This window comes from Spermophilus citellus (assembly GCF_964194105.1).
Source record: "Spermophilus citellus genome assembly, chromosome: 4".
Taxonomy (NCBI): Eukaryota; Metazoa; Chordata; class Mammalia; order Rodentia; family Sciuridae; genus Spermophilus; species Spermophilus citellus.
Genome location: NC_138185.1, coordinates 25896930 through 25915122, shown reverse-complemented (window position 1 = coordinate 25915122; position 18193 = coordinate 25896930). Strand labels below are relative to the sequence as shown.

The 18193-nt window shown below is 48.5% G+C and overlaps 1 protein-coding gene and 1 long non-coding RNA gene across 4 annotated transcripts in view; one reads left to right on the top strand and one right to left on the bottom strand.

Moving 5' to 3' along the window:
* TTLL9 (tubulin tyrosine ligase like 9) overlaps positions 1-18193 on the top strand; it is a gene marked incomplete at its 5' end in the record, with an annotated part of 46091 nt that overhangs the window by 19929 nt on the left and 7969 nt on the right. The window contains 7 exons of the mRNA XM_081289851.1: positions 2499-2567; positions 2950-3024; positions 3817-3907; positions 5210-5250; positions 6187-6274; positions 15855-15913; positions 16702-16898. Of these exons, the coding sequence (XP_081145977.1) occupies positions 2499-2567; positions 2950-3024; positions 3817-3907; positions 5210-5250; positions 6187-6274; positions 15855-15913; positions 16702-16898 (620 nt within the window). The remainder of the gene's footprint in view (positions 1-2498; positions 2568-2949; positions 3025-3816; positions 3908-5209; positions 5251-6186; positions 6275-15854; positions 15914-16701; positions 16899-18193) is intronic.
* Positions 12112-18068, bottom strand: LOC308646638. Of its 3 annotated transcripts, none has more exons than XR_014021440.1 (3): positions 16738-18065; positions 14592-15032; positions 12112-12961 (listed from the first exon to the last, which is right to left on the bottom strand). It is a non-coding gene; the product is annotated as an uncharacterized lncRNA (long non-coding RNA). The 3 variants fall into 3 exon arrangements; XR_014021441.1 differs by having other exon boundaries at positions 14607-15032; XR_014021439.1 differs by lacking the exon at positions 12112-12961 and having other exon boundaries at positions 13265-15032; positions 16738-18068.

Here is an 18193-nt window from a genome sequence, read left to right as displayed (position 1 = left end):
TTTAAAGATTTTTTTAAATAGTTGTAGATGGACACAATATTTTATTTATTTATTTTTATGTGGTGCTTAGATCTAACCCAGGGCCTCACACTGAACCACAACCCCAGCCCCTAAAAGACACTTTTTAATTGAAGATAAACATTTAAAGGTGCCCAAGTTATAGGGGTCTGGTATGAATTTTGACAAAGTAAACACATCCAAGTGACCAGCACCCAGGTCATAAACAGAACCCTACCAGCTCCTCAGCGTTCCCTCTGACCTCCTCCATTCACGACCCCCTAAGCCACTGACGGCACAGATTTGTTCTGATTCTTTACTTGATATAATCAGAATATGAATATTTCCACAGTTTCTAGTTCTTTCCCTCAACAGTTTAGTCATGTGATTCACCCTACGGGTGTAAGTAATTGGGAATTGCTAACTGTCATCACTGTGTACTGTTCCACTGAGAAAGTATTTCCAAGGCTGGCACTTTTATGAATGGTGCTGTTGACATGGAACAGACAGATGAGGCTGGTGGGAACACAGGTCAAGGGAATAATTATATAAGACGGCCCCCACTGCGCTGACCCCCACAGGCTTTCTCTTCCAAGAAGCGTTTCCCTGCAGCCCTGCCTGGCTTAGGTGGACAGGCTCTGTCACATTCCTCAGCAAACTACCTGTTGTTTGCAGGAGAAATGCAGGCCCAAATAATGTTGAATAAAGGAACCAAATTCCCCGAGGGGGAGATTTCTGTAACCCTTTCCACAGACCAGATCCCGAAACTCAGAGAGATAGGATAATTCCTCCTGATCATAAAACCTGTAAGAATGTATGGCTAAGAATTCAATTAGGGGGCTGGGATTGTAGCTCAGTGGCAGAGCGCTTGCCTAGTATGTGTGAGGCCCTGGGCTCAAGCCTTCGCATCACATAAAATAAACAAAATAAAGCACTGTGTCCATCTACAACTAAAAGATATTAAAAAAAAAAAAGAATCCAATTAGAACCCATCAGCACAGGACAAAGTGCCTAGGGTTGTCATGGTAGTGGGGACTTGAAAGTGTGATGTCTTGTTGCTGTTAGTCAAAAGCCAAGAGGTGGACCTGGGCGGGACTCTCTGGAAACTTCTCTGGGATCCCAGGAGAACCAGTGCAGGAGAGCCACGTTGTTCCTCTCAGAGAGGACCCAGTCTCTCCTCGGGAGTATCCCTTTCCCTATCCCTTCAATAAACTCCCGCCTGTTACTCCAAGTGACATGTCTGAAATCTTTTGAGTTGATCGCAGAATCAGGGTTTGAAGGGGGGGTCTTCACACTGCCTCAGTTTCCCGGAAGGCCCCAGCCCTGTGACCCTCCTAGGGATGTGCCTGTCTGTCCAGCATGTGGGAGTTCCCGCTTCTCCAGTGTCACCAGCACTTGCTGTTGCTCAGGGAGTGTGATTTTCGTTTGCGTCTCCCTGGTGACTAGGGAAGCCCAGGACCTGTTCACTGTGTCCACCTTGTTTTCTGGGCACACATAACCCTGAACCCAGGTGCACAGAGGGCAGGCAGAGCAGGGGGCCTCAGCCTGACCGACCGGCAACCTACAGCCCTGTGGCAGCTCTGCCAGCCCCGAGTTTGTACAGCAGGCCTTGGCGGGCCAGGTGGCCCATGCTCAGAGGAGAACAGAGAGAAATGAGAATTTGCACTTGCTGGTTGCATTTGTGCTGAAATAAAGGTGACTCTGGGGGACAGGCTCAGTAGCCACAGATAACCATAGGGTGGTTCCAGGAACCAGATCTGCTCCAGGTGGCCCTAGAAGCCAGGCCTGGCTGGCAAATTTCAGTTCAAAACAGGTTAGACTGGGAATGCTTCCTGCGGTCTGTTACAGCTATTGCATAACATCCAGCACACAGTAGGCACCCAATATATACATTTTGGATGAACGCTTAGCAAAGCTATCCTGTAACAGATGGGCTGTGTTTGTGGGTGAGGAGAGGGTGACTGAGCTGCTGGGCACTGTGGATGTGCAAGATCTGACAGGTGACCAGGGTGGATGGGCCGCTGGGGCCCCCTTACACACAGGAGGACCACTCTGCAGCGTAGTCAAGATCCTTGGGCCCCAGGCCTTGTGAGCTGTGAATTCTCCATGCTGGAGTTCAGCATAGGCAGACTGATTTCGGTATTAGCAGAAGCAAAACCTAATTAGGAAGGCAAATTGATTTCCAAAAAAAGAATTGGATGATATGTTCCCAGGACTGTAGGAATGGCTTTTTAATTGTCTCCTCTTCTGCATTATTCATGCAAATGCGTGTCTTTGTGCGCAGAGGAGTCTCTCCTCCCCCTCCTGTCTGAACTCCCTCCTGTGTTTAGCACTTTTGCTCCCCCAGGCCTGGGGGGGGGGGCTGGACCATTTTTCTGGGCCTAAGGGGTTTCGGGGAGATGGACATAGAGAAACGCTGGGGAGGGCTCCCAGGTACTGAGGTCAACAAGAAACTACCAAGCTGACAGTGGCCTTTCTCTGTCCCCCGCCCCTCCCCTCAGGTAGCCCGGTCCCAGGGCAAGGGTATCTTCCTCTTCCGGAGACTGAAGGACATCATGGACTGGAGGAAGGTGAGTCTGCCTCTTTCCCTTTGCTCTCCACACGTCCTCTGCCCTCTCCCCTCCTCTCTCCCTTCCAAGTTCAGAGAACCAGCACAGGCCTGCCCACAGAGCAGGGTCACTGGAACCAGACTGTTTGGGTTCAAAGTCTGACGTTGCAAACAATAGCTGTGTGACCTTGGGCAAGCAGAAATCCTGGGTCAAATCCTGCCTCGGCCTCTCAACAGACATGTGTCCCTGGGGAAATCACTGGAGCCCTCTGAACCTTGGTAGTGAGATGGTGGGTGGGTGGGGGGAGCTGGAGGACCTGACTCCTGTGGGCTCACAGCAGGTGCTCAATTAATGCACCTCCCCCTGCTGCCTGCGTCCCCATTCTTCCCTGGGCACCTGTCAGGGCACTGCCTGCAAGAAGTTCCAGGGCTTCGAGGCCCAGCCTTCCCGCTACTCCACCAGTTCCTCTGGAAGCCATGTGAGTAGAGGGGGTGGCCGGGGTCCCTGGAGGGAAGTCTGGCTGTCGGGGTGGGGAGCAGTGTGGGGGTCTGCGGGGAGTCTGCTCAGGAGAGCATTCCCAGCACAGGGCCACTGTGTGAGCCCAGGAAGTATGTGACCTTTGTCTTTGAGCCTGGGCTCCTCATCAGGTGACTGTGAAGGGGATAATGGGTGAGAAAGTTTGCAGACATGGAGGGCTGTGCACCTGTGTGAGAGCATGGCATCGTCCCCAGCTGGGTGGGCAAGTAGAGAAGGGCCAGGGATGGCCTCCGGGCCTCAGGGGCTGCTGATGCCCTGGCGGCAGCACCTTGACAGGATTTTCTGTAGTGATGGCAACAGAGCATATCTGAGCTGTCTAGTATCTGACCACTGGCCACATGTGGACATCATATCGAGCACTTGTCCCGTGGCCACTGATACTGAAGGACTAAAGTTTTTGTTTGTTTCCTTTCAAAAAATTGTGAAAGGGCCGGGCATGGAGAGACACACACACCTGTAATCCCAGTGGCTCGGGAGGCTGAGGCAGGAGGATTGAGAGTTCAAACCCAGCCTCAGCAATTTAATGAGGCCCTAAGCAACTCAGTGAGACCCTGTCTCTAAATAAAATACAAAATAGGGCTCTGGGGATGTGGCTCAGTGGTTAAGGGCCCCGAGTTCAATCCCCAGCACCAAAAAGAAAAAGAAAAAAAAAAGATATCCCAAGTAGAGTGCCTAACGTAATTCCTTGTACACAGGAGCGCTCAATAAATGTTAATAATACTATTGCAACTAGGACCCAAGAAATTCTGATGACCAAAGAGATGAGATCCCTGTGGAGAACTATGTAGCTCAGCGTTACATCGAGAATCCATACCTGATCGGAGGTGAGATGGCTGTCCCCAGCTCCCTGCCCTTCTGACCAGTCGGTCAGTCACTCACTCAGCAAACCTTGACTAGCTGCGACTGAGGGCCCAGGCTCACATCCAGGGCAGGGGGATGCACAGGAAAGATCTGTCCTGGCTGCTGCCCATAGATTCCCCGTGGTTGACGTGCCTTCCCTCCCCCTCTGGGTTCATGAAAATTCTCCTTTGAGAACCAATTCTTTCACGTATGCATCTACCCAACAAGTATGACGCCCCTCCTCAGTGCCAGCCGCTGGCCTGGGTGCCGTCTGTCGCTCTGCTCCTGTGGAGTCTATTTTTACCCTAGGTGAGGGGACAGCCTTAAGCCAGAGAGCAAAGAAATCCAAGAATCCCACGCAGCTGTAGCCATTGTGAAGTAAACGAGTGACACCTGGGAGTCACCTGTAGGTAGAACTGGAGGGAGAAAACAGGAAGAGGGAATGGCAAGGACAAAGGCTCCTGGTGCAGCCAGCTTCCTCTCTGAGGCCCAGGGAGCCTCTTCCCTGAGGCTCAGGCGGCCTCCCTAGGCCCAGGTGCATGGGCTTTGCCCACACAGGAGAGAAGGGACAGGGTCTGGGGCCTCTTGTAGGTGGCACTTCATTGCAACAGAATTAGTGCCCCTCCCCTCCCCTATCTCCTGGGCCAATGACCCTCCCCAGGGGGCAGCCCCTGGGTCTCTCCTCCCCTCCCCCCCATCCTGTCTGATTTTTTTGGTTTTGGTTTTGCATGTTGGGGGTGGAACCTCATGCATGCTAGGCAAGTGCTCTACCACTGAGCAACACCCCCAGCCCCCACACAGCTGTCTGCCACCCCTCTCACCTCTGTCCCTCTTGCCTCCATCTTGATCCTGGCCACTGTCCTCTCCCTGGACAGCGGCACCAATAGCCAGATGCATCAGACACCCTCCAGCAGCTTCCCGCGGTTTATAGAATACGCCCCAGAGACCGCGGGGACCCCACCAACCGCACGCCCCTCATCCCCTTCCTGTCTCTCCCTTGGCCGGGTTCTGCCCCCTCAGGGCCTCTGTCCTGCCCCAAGGCCCTGTGCCCCTCTGGGTCAGGTGGGCCCCTTCTTCACTGCAGGCCACCACTTCCCAGGGGCTTTCACTCAGCAAACCTTGACTAGCTGCCACTAAGTCACAAGTTTTTCCCCAACAGGGACCCCCAGTTCCTCTCTCCTGGCACCTCACGTGTTTTGCGGGGAGCTCCGTCTGTGCACTGCCACACCCCAAACATCTGGTAACCAGTATTCGCTCCACCAATTAATTCTTTCTTTGCCTGACAGGTCGCAAGTTTGACCTGCGTGTCTATGTGCTGGTGATGTCGGTGAGTCACCAGGGCAGGGAACAGGGAGTTGTGAGTCTCTCTCTGCCCAGGAGAGCTCAGAGAGGACATCTAGGGCTGGAGTGGGCCACCAGATACACCTCAGTTTCACCATCCTAGGTGTTCCAGCATCTGGATTTGCCAGTCCTTTTTGGGGGCTGGGGGGCAGGGGGTACCAGGGATTAAACCCAGGGCACTTGACCACTGAACCACATCCCCAGCCCTATTTTATATTTTACTTAGAGACAGAGTCTCACGGAGTTGCTTAGCGCCTTGCCATTGCTGAGGCTGGCTTTGAACTCATGATCCTTTCTGGGCAGTCACTGGGATTTCAGGCCTGAGCCACCGTGAACATGTAGTGAGCACCTACTAAGTACCAGGCCCTAGTTAGTACCCAGCAGGTTGTATCTCGTTCAGTCCTTCCAACAACACAGTGAAGTAGATTCTATTATTATCCTCATTTTACAGATACAGAGAGGTTTAGTGACTTGCCCAAAGGCACACAGCGAGTGAATGGCAGAACTGGGATTCAAATCCAGGCAGCGTGGCTCCAGAGCCTGCTCTCTTAACTAGGGAGTCGCTGACCTCGCTCCACCTCCGCTCCTCATTCATTCATTCATTCAACAAACGCCCGAAGCCCTCGATGTGCCACTCCTCCCAGGGCACAAGGCCACAGAGGGATTGAGACAGGATTGGCCCCTTTCCTCCTGAACCTCTCAGTCCAGCGGGGTGTCACACGTGGTGGCCAGCACCTCGGTTCCCTCCTGCAAGCCACCGCCCCAGGGAAGGACAGGGTGGAGTCAAGGGGCGCGGGGCTGGCGGAGGAGGTAGAAAGGAAGAGGGGGCGGTTCCAGGTGGAGGACCCCAAGGTGCCAACGCTAGAGGCGTGCCGGGTGCCAGCGGGCACCCGAGTCACCTCCGCCCCCGCCCCCGCCCCAGTACATCCCGCTGCGGGCCTGGCTCTACCGCGACGGCTTCGCCCGGTTCTCCAACACGCGCTTCACGCTGAACAGCATCGACGACCAGTGTATCCTGGGTCCCATCAGCCACCGCCCACAACCTGCGGTCCCACCCAGGGGCCAGCCCCGCGCGCCTCTTCACCCCATGGATGTTTGCTGGGTGCCTGGTGGGGGGTGGCGGGGGACCAGCGTGAACAGGCACAAGACTGGCGCGGGCCTCTCCATGGAGGGATCCCGGGCTTGGGGGGACGGGAGGGAGGGCGCAGAGCAGCTTTCTTTCTTTCTTTCTTTCTTTTTTCTTTTTCTTTTTTTTTTTTTCTTTTTTCTTTTTTTGGTACTGGGGATTGATCTCAGGGGCACTGGACCAATGAGCCACATCCCCAGCCTTATTTTGTATTTTATTTAGAGACAGGGTCTCACTGAGTTGCTTAGTGCCTCCCTGTTGCTGAGGCTGGCTTTGAACTGGCTTTGATCCTCCTGTCTCAGCCTCCAGAGCCGCTGGGATTACAGGCCTGTGAGGCTTCGCCAGGCTTGAGGCAGGTTTTGACTGATGCCAAAGGTTTATGTTTTTCATATGCAAAATAGCAGACAGTTTAGCACCCCCTCACCCCCGAAAATGTTTGCATCTTGTGTGTGTGTGTGCGCCCGCCCGCCTTTTTCTTTAATGCCTGGTGGTTGGCTCAAATACAACTCAATTTTCATCCATCTGATTGTCAGGGACCAAAACTTTGAAAACACGCTGACTTGGCAAGGCTGGGGGAATCCCTCTGTTGCTGGTGGGAGTGTAAATTAGCGCAAATCCTTAGAAGGCAATCTGGTAAATATCTGTGAAGGCCAAATGCTCACGCCTCCTGATCCTGCAATTTCCCTCTGAAATTCCATCCTACAGGTATACTCACAATATAGAGAAAGACAGGCTTAAAGGTCAGGCACTTTGCAGCCTCACTTGTGAGAGCAAAAAAGAAGGCAACAATGAAGCAAATGGTGTACTCATACTGCGGAGTACTATGCAACCATTAAAACGGAAAGGGGAGAGTGCTTTATGTACTGATAGGTGCCTGGGGTGGAGCGCAAAGTATAGAACAGCAAGAATCATGCTACCAATTATGTTTAAAAATTATATGTCTATATATGTCTGTTTATCTGTGCATAGATATCTCTGAAGGCCAGACAAGAAACTGGAAACAGGGCTAATGGTGTAGCTCATCAGGAGAGCACTTGCCTAACACACACAAGGCCCTGGGTTCTATCCTAACACCACAAAAAAAGAGAGAGAGAAAAGAAAGAAAAACTGGAAACAGAAGCTGTCTCTGGGAGAAGGAATGTGTAGATAGGGACAGGTGAAAAGGAGATTTTTTTTCTTCTATGTATTTTGCACTTTTTGACTTTTGGGTCATGTGAATGTATTAGCTATAAAATGATACACATCAAGAAAAGCTTTTAGCCAATTACAGTACTGCACAACTGATGCCTATAATCTCAGCAACTCCGGAGACCAAGTCAGGAGGATCACAAGTTCAAGGCCAGCCTCAGAAATTTAGCCCTAAGCAATTGAACAAGATCCTGTCTCTAAAAAATAAAAAGGGCTGGGGATGTGGCTCAGTGGTTAAGCACCCCTAGGTTCAATCCCAGGTGCCAAAAAAAGAGAAAGTTTTTAAGATTTCCAGGCCTGAGATTAGAAGAAAATGGAGAGTCAATTCAGAAAGATCTAGAAGCTAGATTACCTGCATGTAGGAGACAATCTGTGTTTGGAAATGGAGAATGATGCTGCCTAGTTTCCTGCTTGGGAACCCCAGGCAATGTTTTTAGTCAGTTCATCTCTCCTTCTTAGAGGCGGAGGCAGGGTAATTAGACCCTGTCTCAAAATGAAAAATCAAAAGGGCTGGGGGTATAGCTCAGCTGTAGTGTCCCCTGTTCAACCCCCAGTGCCCCCTAAACATCACAGAATCCACCTCTCTGCCTTGGTTTTGTCACTTAATGTGAGGGTGTCTAGGGTCATACATTGGCATTGCCTCAACGAGGGACCCACCTCAGGCCCTTCTGAGTACTTTTCACAAATTGTTTTTTTCCTACTTTGCTGACTTCTTTTTCTGCATGTTTATTGTATAATTTTAACACACATTTATCACATGCAAGTCATCAAATTTAGTTTAGTTTTACTGCCACCTCTTTTGTTATTAAAATTAAATAATGCGTACAAAGCACATAGAACTGTGCCTGCCGGAGTGACCCTCGGTAAATGCTGGGGTTCTCCACCCCCCCCCCCACCACCACATTCATGAGTGTTTGTACATTTCCAGGCATCTCAGGGATTATTAAGCAAACTGAGCCCTCTCCCGGGGCCAGTTTCTATTTAATGAGCCTGTGCTCATTAAACATTCACAGTGAGTGAATGGAGTGAATACGCATTATTTTCCACCCCTTCTTTTAAATTGTTTTTGATTTTTAAATCTGGAAATATTAAAATGTGTAGAAACTGCAGAAAAGACTATAGCAGGGTCCTATGTATCTACCCTCCATATTTAACATATTTTACCCTAATATTTTACCCATTTGCTTCAGCTCCCACAATGCCAACTTTAAAATAGCAAATAAGGGGCCGGGGTTGTGGCTCAGTGGCACAGCACTTGCCCCTCACATGTGAGGCCCTGGGTTCAATCCTTAGCACCACATAAAAATAAATAAATAAAGAGATTGTGTCCATCACTAAAAAATAATATAAAAAATAGCAGATAAGTTTTTGAATCACAAAATAACAGGAAATATCTTTAACCTAATTTTAACATATGTAGTATATTTACATATAGTTTACACACAGTTATTCAAATACACACCTATGCAAACATACACAAATTATAAAAATATTAACTGAACCATTGTATATAATAATGATCAAGTAGAAACAATCTAAATCATCCTCGAGGGATGGTGAACTGAATTATAAAGCACCTACTAATGTTGTGCATCTGTTAAGAACAATAAAGTTTATAGTCAAAGGCCAGGCGTGGTGTCGCACTCCTGTAATCCCAGCGACTGAGGAGACAGGAGGATTGAGAGTTCAAAGCATCTTAGCAAGGTCTTAAGTAAATTGGTGAGACCCTGTCTCAAGATAAAATAAAAATAAAAAGGGCTGGGGATGTGGCTCAGTGGTTAAGCACCACTGGGTTCAATTCCCAGTACAAAAAAAAAAAAGTCTATAGTAGAATGTCATGACATGGAAAGGTGTGCAATACCTAAGTGGAAAGAAGTGCAAGCTGTAGTGCTGGTTTGTTTGCAATCCTGTTTTTGCTTTTAAAAATGTGTGTTCCTGTTTAGGAAACACATATGAAAGGAAGTTCATTATTTACTGATCTAGGAACTCTGAACACTACAGAGGATGAGAATCAGGCAAGGACATGTTGACTTTCAGCTTCATACATTTCTCTACAGTATGAATTGTGTCTGCAACTGACACGCTTTACTCTGATAATAAAAACAATAAAACATGTAAAGAATATGGGTTTCATCCTAAAAGCAGTATAGCTTGTTAAAGACAAATCAGGAAATTCAAGAAAGTACAAAAAAAAAAAAAAAAAGAGAAAGAGAGGAAAAAAACCTTCTCTAGTGTCCTTTCCTAAAAACAACTACTTGGCATTTGGTGTATTTTCTTCCAGGTTCATTTGTAGAACTTTTTAAAAATTTTGCTGTCATTTAAATTTTATATATGAGTGATCCCATGGTATAAACATAGATTTTTCTTAACTAAACATTATCATCAGTATTTTCCTTGTGTACATTTTTTCGAATTACAAAACATCCCACTGAGTGGACGTGCTGGTGTACTAATCCTCCAGGCCGTGGGCACTTGGGAAGTGTTCAGTTCCTGATTGTCATAACACACAAAGCTCCAAGGGAACTTTTTTTCCCATATTGTTGTTGGTGCATTATACTTGTACACATGGTGGGACTTCTTACACATTTGTACATGCAGTAATATAACAATATACTTTGGCCAATGTCATTCCCTGGTATTTCCCCTTTCTCTTTCTTCCCTTCTCCCCCTGGTCCCCTTCCTCTACTGACGACCTCCCTTCCATATTTTTGAGTTGCCTGCCCACCCCCCACACCTTTCTTTTCCATTTTTCTCTCTAGTTTCCACTTATGAGAGCAAACATGCAACCCTTGACCTTGGGAGTTTGGCTTATTTCTCTTAACATCCTCAGGTTCCATCCATTTTCGTGCAAATGACATGATTTCACTTTTCCTTATGGCTGAATAAAACTCCATTGTGTATATAGATCACATTTTCTTTATCCATTCACCTGTTGATGGACACCTAGGCTGGCTCCCTAGTTTGCTATTGTGAACTGTGCTGCTGTGAACTCAGGTGTGCATGCATAGCTGTGGTATGACTTCAGTTCTTTAGAATAAATACCGAGGAGGTATGGCTGGGTCATATGGTGGTTTCATGCCTAGGCTTTTGAGGAACCTCCATACTGATTTCTGTAATGGTTGTGCTGATTTACCATCCCACAACAGTGTAAGTGTTCCTTTTTCTCCACATCCTCCCCAGCATTTATTATTATTCGTGTTCTTTTTCTATTTTTTTTTTTTTTTTGGATGTGGGTGATTGAACTCAGGGGCACTCGACCACTGAGCCACATCCTCAGCCCTATTTTGTATTTATTTAGAAACAGGGTCTCCCTGAGTTGTTTAGCACCTTGGCTTTTTGCCAAGGCTGGCTGATCCTCATGCCTCAGCCTCCCCAGCTGCTGGGATTACAGGTGTGTACCACCACGCCCAGTTTATTCATGTTCTTGATGACTGCCGTTCTGGCTGTGAGATGAAATCTAAATCTAGTTTTGATTTGCATTTCCCCAGTTGTTAATGACGTTGAACATTTGTTCATATATTTGTTGGCCATTTGTATTTCTTCTTTTAAGAAATGTCTGTTTAGCTCATTTGCCCATTTATTAATTAGGTTATTTGTTTTCTTCAGTGTTAAGTTTTTTTAAAAGTTCTTTATATATTCTGTATTTTTTAAAAAAACTTTTTTGAAGTTGTAGATGGACAGAATGCCTTTATTTTATTTTTTTAAGGTGGTGCCGAGAATCAAACCCAGTGCCTCACGCATGCTAGGCAAGTGCTCTACCACTGAGCTACAGCCCCAGCCCCTATATTCTGGATATTAATCCTCTATCAGAAGAGTAGCTAGGGAAATTTTTCTCCTATTCTATGGGTTCTCTTTACATTCTCTTTTTGTTTGTTTGTTGCCAGGGATTGAATCTAGCAGTGCTTAACCACTGAGCCATATCATCAGCCCTTAAAAAAAAAGAAAAAAATATATATATATACACACACACACACACACATACATACATAAATATATATATCCTTTGTGTGTGGTGCTACAGTTTGAACCCAGGGCCTTGTGCATGTGGGACATGCACTCTACCAACTGAGCCATATCCCTACCCCCAAAATATCTTATTTTGAGACAAGCTTTCACTAAGTTGCTTGGGGCTTCTCTAAGTTACTGAGGCTGGCTTTGAACTCGCAATCCTCCTACCTCAGCCTCCCATGCTGCTAGGATTACAGGTATATGCCACTATTCCTGGCTCTCTTCACATTCTTAATTGTTTCCTTTGCTGTGCAGAAGCCTTTTAATTTGATACCATCCCATTTATTAACTCTTGGCATTACTTCCTGAGCTTTAGGGTCCTATTGAGAAAGTGTCGACCCTGCACCTACACATTGGTGTATCGATCCTACATTGTCTTCTAGGAGAAAGGGACAACTTTGATGGTCAACAATTTTACTGTATTTTTTTTTTCCTTTGGATGATGTGACAAAGGAGTAAATCCCGGGTCAAGGGCATCTGACCAGGTTCTTCCCAGAGGAGCTCTCTATGTCCCCAACCCCAACACACTCATTTCATCTCCAGTCCCCACTGTTGGGGACAATTATTTTAAAAAGCCACTTCTAAGACAATGGGCATGACTGGGTGAAGAATCCCCAGGCCTTCGTGATGCTATCCTGCAACTATTCTGAATTATAAATTTTCCAAAATGAAAAAGCCCAAAGGTGTAACTGCCTTGATGAGGAAGGAGGTTTCTGCCCCAGGATTTCATCAATTTCCATCCCCCTCATTTACATCCTTTTTAAATTGTGTGTCTTTTATTACTAGAAACTTTTGAGCATTTTCCCAGATGGCCTTCTACCAGGGACAGTTTCTCTTTTATGTTTTCACAGCCTTTATTTATTAGGGACATAGCGTTTTACTGTTGACAGTTTATGGAGATTTTCATGTGGCAGAAACGTTAGGCTGTCACATTTGCCATAGTCTCTCATTGGGTTTGCCCCTTAATTTTTGTCCTGATGTGATTGTTTCCATTTGCACTCAGCTGATTCCGTCACTGTCCATGGAGATCCGCTGTCACCTCTACTGTCATCGTTAGGCGAGGGAAATTCTCTTCCCCTAAAGACTTCACAACAGCTGTGCCTCTCACAGATTGATTTTGATGGCTTGTTTGCTCCTTGCTACTTGTCTCGTGGGTCCGTCAGGACTTGATCTGGGGATGCCGGTGGAGGCGAGGGCTGAGGCTGGCCCCCTGGCTCTCCTCCCTCAGCCCTGCTCCTCCTCTGCTCCTGGGGAGGCCCTGCTTCCTCCCCCCTGCAGGAAGGAGCAGAGGGAAGCGGGTCTTGCTGGGAGCCAAGCTTTCTTTCCCTGCGTCGTCGTCGTCAGGAACTTGTTTTTCCTGAGTTTCCTCTTGTTCCTATTTTTTTTTAATAACAGCTTTATTGGGATATAATTGAGCTTTATTTACAACTTCTTTATATACTGAGATCTAGATCTAGCATTGAGATATAATTTGTACAGCGTGCAATTCACCCAGATAAAGCAAGCAAAGGAATGGTGTGTATCATAATCAAACAGCTGTCAGCACAGTCAGTAAGAATATTTCCATCTTCCCCCAAAAGAAATCGCACACGCACTAGCCAGCACTCTCCATGCCCCCTCCACTCCCCTCCCGGCCCTTTGCAACTGCTTTCTGTCTCCATGCATCTTCCTAGATACAGGGATGTAGCTCATGGCAGAGCGCTCGCCCAGCATGTGCAAGGTCCTGGACATTTAATGTAAGTGGGATCAATCGTGTGTGGTCTTTGGTGTCCACCTTTTTTCACTGGGCATGATGATTTCAAGATTCCTTCTTATTGTAACATGTACCAATACCTTCCCCTCTCTCTCTCTAGTACTGGAGATGGATTGAACCAGGCCTCACAAACGCTAAGCAAGTGCTGTACCACTGAGCTGCCTCCCCAGCCCTTTTTATTTTATTTTGACACAGGGTCTAAGTTGCCCAGGCTGGACTGAACGTTGCCATCCTCCTGCCTCAGTCTCCCAAGTAGCTGGGATTAAGCTTCCTATCTCTTTGATGCCAAATAATATTCTATTCCAATAAAGGGGGCATGGCATTTTATTTACCTATTGATAGACACTGGAGTTGTGACCCCTTTGGGGTTATTATGAAAAAAGGCTGCTTCAAGAACTTGTTGAGCAAAAGGGCTGGGGTGTGGCTCAGTGGCAGAGCCCTGGCCTAGCATGTGCAAGGCCCCGGGTTCCATCCTAGGTACTAAAAGAGGTAGAGAGAGAGGTACAAACTTTTTTACGGGCTATTCTCATTTCTCTTGAGCACATGGCTATGAATGGAATTGCTGGCCACGTGGTAATTCTGTTGAACCCTTTGAAGAACTGATAAATTGTTTTCCAAAGTTCTGCACAATCTCTCATGTCCACTAGCATTTTGTGAAGGAATCCGATTTCCCCACCTCCTACCAACACACAATATCGTCTAACCACTTTATTACAGCAGCCCCCCTGGTTGTGAAGTAGTTTTACCTTGCATTTCCCTCATGACACATATGGGTTTGTTGGCCATTTGTAGATCTGTCTATTCAAATTTTCACTCTTTTAAAAATGGGATGATCTGTCTATTGTTGATTTGCAAAAATGCTTTATGTATTCTGGATGCTGGTCCCGCATCAGATATGTGATTTGCAAATACTTTCTCCCATCTGTGGGGTGTCTTAGCACTGTCGTGATAATGTCCCTTAAAGCACAAACATTTTTAATTCTGGTAAAGTCCATTTTATTTATTTTTTCTTTTATTGCTTGTGCTTTTGGTGTCATATCTAAGAAACTCTGCCTAGGCCAATGGACAACTTACTCCTATATATTCTTCTAAGAATTTTTAGTTTTGTCTCTTATATGTAGGTCTAAGGTATGAGAAAGGGGTTCTATTTTATTCTTTTGCACTTGGATATCCAGGAGTCCCTGCTGCATTTGTCATTTGTTTAAAAAAACACCCCCCCCCACACACACACCCTATTGAATTGCCCCAGAACCTTTTGGAAAATGACCTGGACACAGGCCTGAGGGCTCCATCCTATGGAGCGATTGTCCGTGTGCTCCTTCTTTAGAAGTGGAGGCAGGAAAATTCTCAAATATGAAAGAAAAAAATATCTTTGAAAAGTTCTGAAGATGACATTCTAGGAAAAAGCTGCTGACAAGGACACCCACCTTCTCAGAGAGGTGGAAGCCACCCTGCCCTGTCCCATATGTGACAGACAGGGGAACTAGTTCTTTAGGGGAACTAGACTTGAGCCAGCGACCTAGAGCCTCTACCTTCCCAGTGAGTCCTGGAGGAAGCTGCGTATAGTGGTCATTTCATGAGGTTCAGGTGTCCGTCCTGCTCCCTGGGGGAGGGTGCGAAGGAAGGGGTGTCTCAGATGGCTGTCACTGCCTTCTGTGGGCCTCCAAAGTCTCATGTGTTAGATGGGAAGTATCTGGAAACAAATGAGATGATATGTGTGAACTCTGAGCTGCACCGTGTCACTGATGTCATTTGAAGGTGACAAGTGATTATACCAAAAGCACACTCTCAGGGCTGGGCCTTTTAAGGCCACCTGAACCCATCCCAATGCTGGATCCCTTCTCTAGTATTCCTACTAGTGGCCACCCAGTCCAAACTCCTTTGGTGACAGGGAGCTCAGTGTGTCCTGAGATGACTGTTCTACATTTGTGTCTCTACTTGTTAAAAAACTCTCTTGAGTTGAAAAAAATCATCATAATATCGGCTCTGCCAGGCCCTGTGAGAGGCACTTGTGATTGCTGGGAGTGGGGACCGGGGACAGGACCCAGGAGTGTTCTTCCTCTGAGCTACATCCTCAACCCTTTTTAGAATTTTATTTTGACACAGGGTCTTATTCAGTAGCCCAGGCTGGCTTTGAACTTGCAATTCTCCTGCCTCAGCTTTCTGAGGACCTGGGATTACAGGCGTGGGCCACCACACCTGGCTAAGAGGCATTTTTATACAGTGTTTTATCTGATCCTTCAATAATCCTGTGAAGCCAACATACTATAATAGGTGGGCAGAAAGGCTCAGAGAGGGCAAGGGCCCCAGGCTCAGGGGCTCACGGGTAGCAAAGAGGCAGGTGGATTTGAATCCTGGCCCATCTGGCTCCACAGCCCACGCATGTGAACTTTAAGCTGTTTTGTAGTTTTCCTCATCAATTCCCAAACTCGGTCTCAGTTCAGTCCTGGGGGTTCTATGGAGGGTGTCTTGTTCTTCCTGTCCACACTTGTCCTTGACCACCAACCTCTGCCAGATGTTCACCTCACCAATGTCGCTGTGCAAAAGACATCTCCGGACTACCACCCAAAGAAGGTGAGAAGCTGGGCTTCTACCCTCCCCGGCAGCCTTCTGGGATGAGGTTGGGAGGGAAGGGCAGAGGCAGGGAGCCCAGGTCAGGCCTGTCTTGGCTCATAGCTCACCAGCGAGGACAGGCCCACCCTTGCCATTTGCAGAGCCCAGGGCATGGTACAACAGAGGTCCATGGACCGGGTACCTCAATATTTAAAAGTGCAGGTCAAAAAAATGCACCCCTAAAGAAAATGTGCTCCATCCGACAGAGACCTCCTATTGATCAATCCATTGACTGGTATATCATATAGACATTCTTTTTGTCAATCTGTTATCTATCTATCTATCATCTATGTAGTAACCTGCAGAGCCAGGTTGAAACGCTGAATGCTCCAGCTTCTGGGAGTGAAGGGCCTGATCTAGGGCAACGGGAGAGTGAGCCTCAGTTCACACCTGCTCCCTTCTTTTCTGTCCTGGGCCTCCATCCCACACAGGGTGACTGCACACACACACCCCTGTGACCAGCAGCCCATTAACCATCCTAGGCCTTGAGATGCCCTCAAAAGCAGACCCAGGGAGAGGGCCTGTGCCGGCCATCAGGGCAGGGGCCTCTGGGGGCCTGGGTAGCCAGTTATGGGTTATCAGAATCTCCACCCACGAGGGGGGACACTCTAGCTGTCCTAATCCTGGGACTCAGGGCTGGGCCCCCCTTGCCCAGGCCTAGTGTATTGCCGATGGGCTCGCAGGAGGGTCGAGGCAGGCGGGTCCTGCTGGCTCAAGTTCCTCTGCCAACCCCACTGCCCGGGTCCCAGGGCTGCAAGTGGATGCTGCAGCGCTTCCGGCAGTACCTGGCGTCCAGGCACGGGCCCGAGGCGGTGGAGGCGCTCTTTCGCGACATGGACAACATCTTCATCAAGAGCCTGCAGAGTGTGCAGAAGGTGATCATCAGCGACAAGCACTGCTTCGAGCTGTACGGCTACGACATCCTCATCGACCAGGACCTCAAGCCGTAAGTGGGAGGCTGGGCCCGGGGTCTCGCTTTACACGCGGGCACCCTGGTCTGGGAGCCCAGCTCGGCCACTTCCTGGCTGTGTGACCTTGGACACACTTCTTTATTTCTGTGCCTCAGTTTGCCAGTCTGTAAAACAGGGTTGATCACTGTGCTGTACCTCTAGGGTTGTTAGGAGGGACAAATGAGCTGTCTGTAGGACACGGGGCTTCGTGCTGGCTCTGGGAAGCCTGTCCTGTTGGTGGGCTGAGTCAGGGGTGCTCCCCTCATACCTGGCAAAACACTTCCCCTCTGGAAGTCTTGGCCCTTGGAGGATGTGAAGTGCCACGTAAGGGAATATTGTCACGGTGGCTGTTCCTGCCAAGAATGTGGTGCATTCTTGCCCATGGAGGGGGTTGAGCTGGCGAGGAGAACAAGCTGGTGCTGGCAGGGACCAGAGCGATGGCCTCACATGACACGACAGGACATGGAAACCCGTGGGTTGTCGGCTTGGGGGAGGGGGAGGTCAGCGGCGAGTCAAGGGCAAAATGAAGCTCAGGGTCAAGTGCCCGGGCTGGGCTGCTCCCCACCAGCACTGCTGGATGCAGGAGGCCACTCCCCTGCCCAAGGTCACCCCGGAGGTGCTGTGGGCTTTCAGAGCCAGGCATAGTGACACCTGAGTCAGCTCCTGGCTAAAGGGACACTGAGTCCCAGCACCCAGCGGTCTCTCTCCTGTTGCCCCTGGCAGCGAGCTCTGGCTGCATCATTAGGGTAGACTGAGACGGGAACAAGCTGGGAGGAGTAGAAAGTGGGTCTCTGGCCCCCCACTGTCCAGTGGGGGAGCCCTTTGCTCTTCCTGTGCCCCAGCTTCCTGTCTGTAAAATGACCAGGCTGTACAAAACCTCCGGACCCATGTGGGCTCCGGGGAACTGGAGGTCCCGGGCTGTTTGGGACCTGCAGATACAGGTATTTTAGGTTTGATCTTCAGAATGTTTCTGTTTTTAATTTTTTTGACAAAATCTGGGAGATGTTTACCTAAAAATCAGGATTTGGGGCTTTTCTAGAAAAATCAGATGATCTCATAATTCTCGGCTCATGCTCCCCTGGAGCAACATTGCTTGCAGCTGCCCACAGCTCTCCCTTTAGATGCGGACGCCCCTCCAAGCCGTCTCCCGCCACCTCCCACCCCCATCCCCGCCTGCCCAGCCCCTGACCTGGCAGGTCAGTTGTCAGCCGTGGCCAACTGTCCCTCTGGAAGGGATCTTCCTGCACTCAGGTCTCCACTGGAAAAGGAAAAGCATCACCAGCAGGAGGGC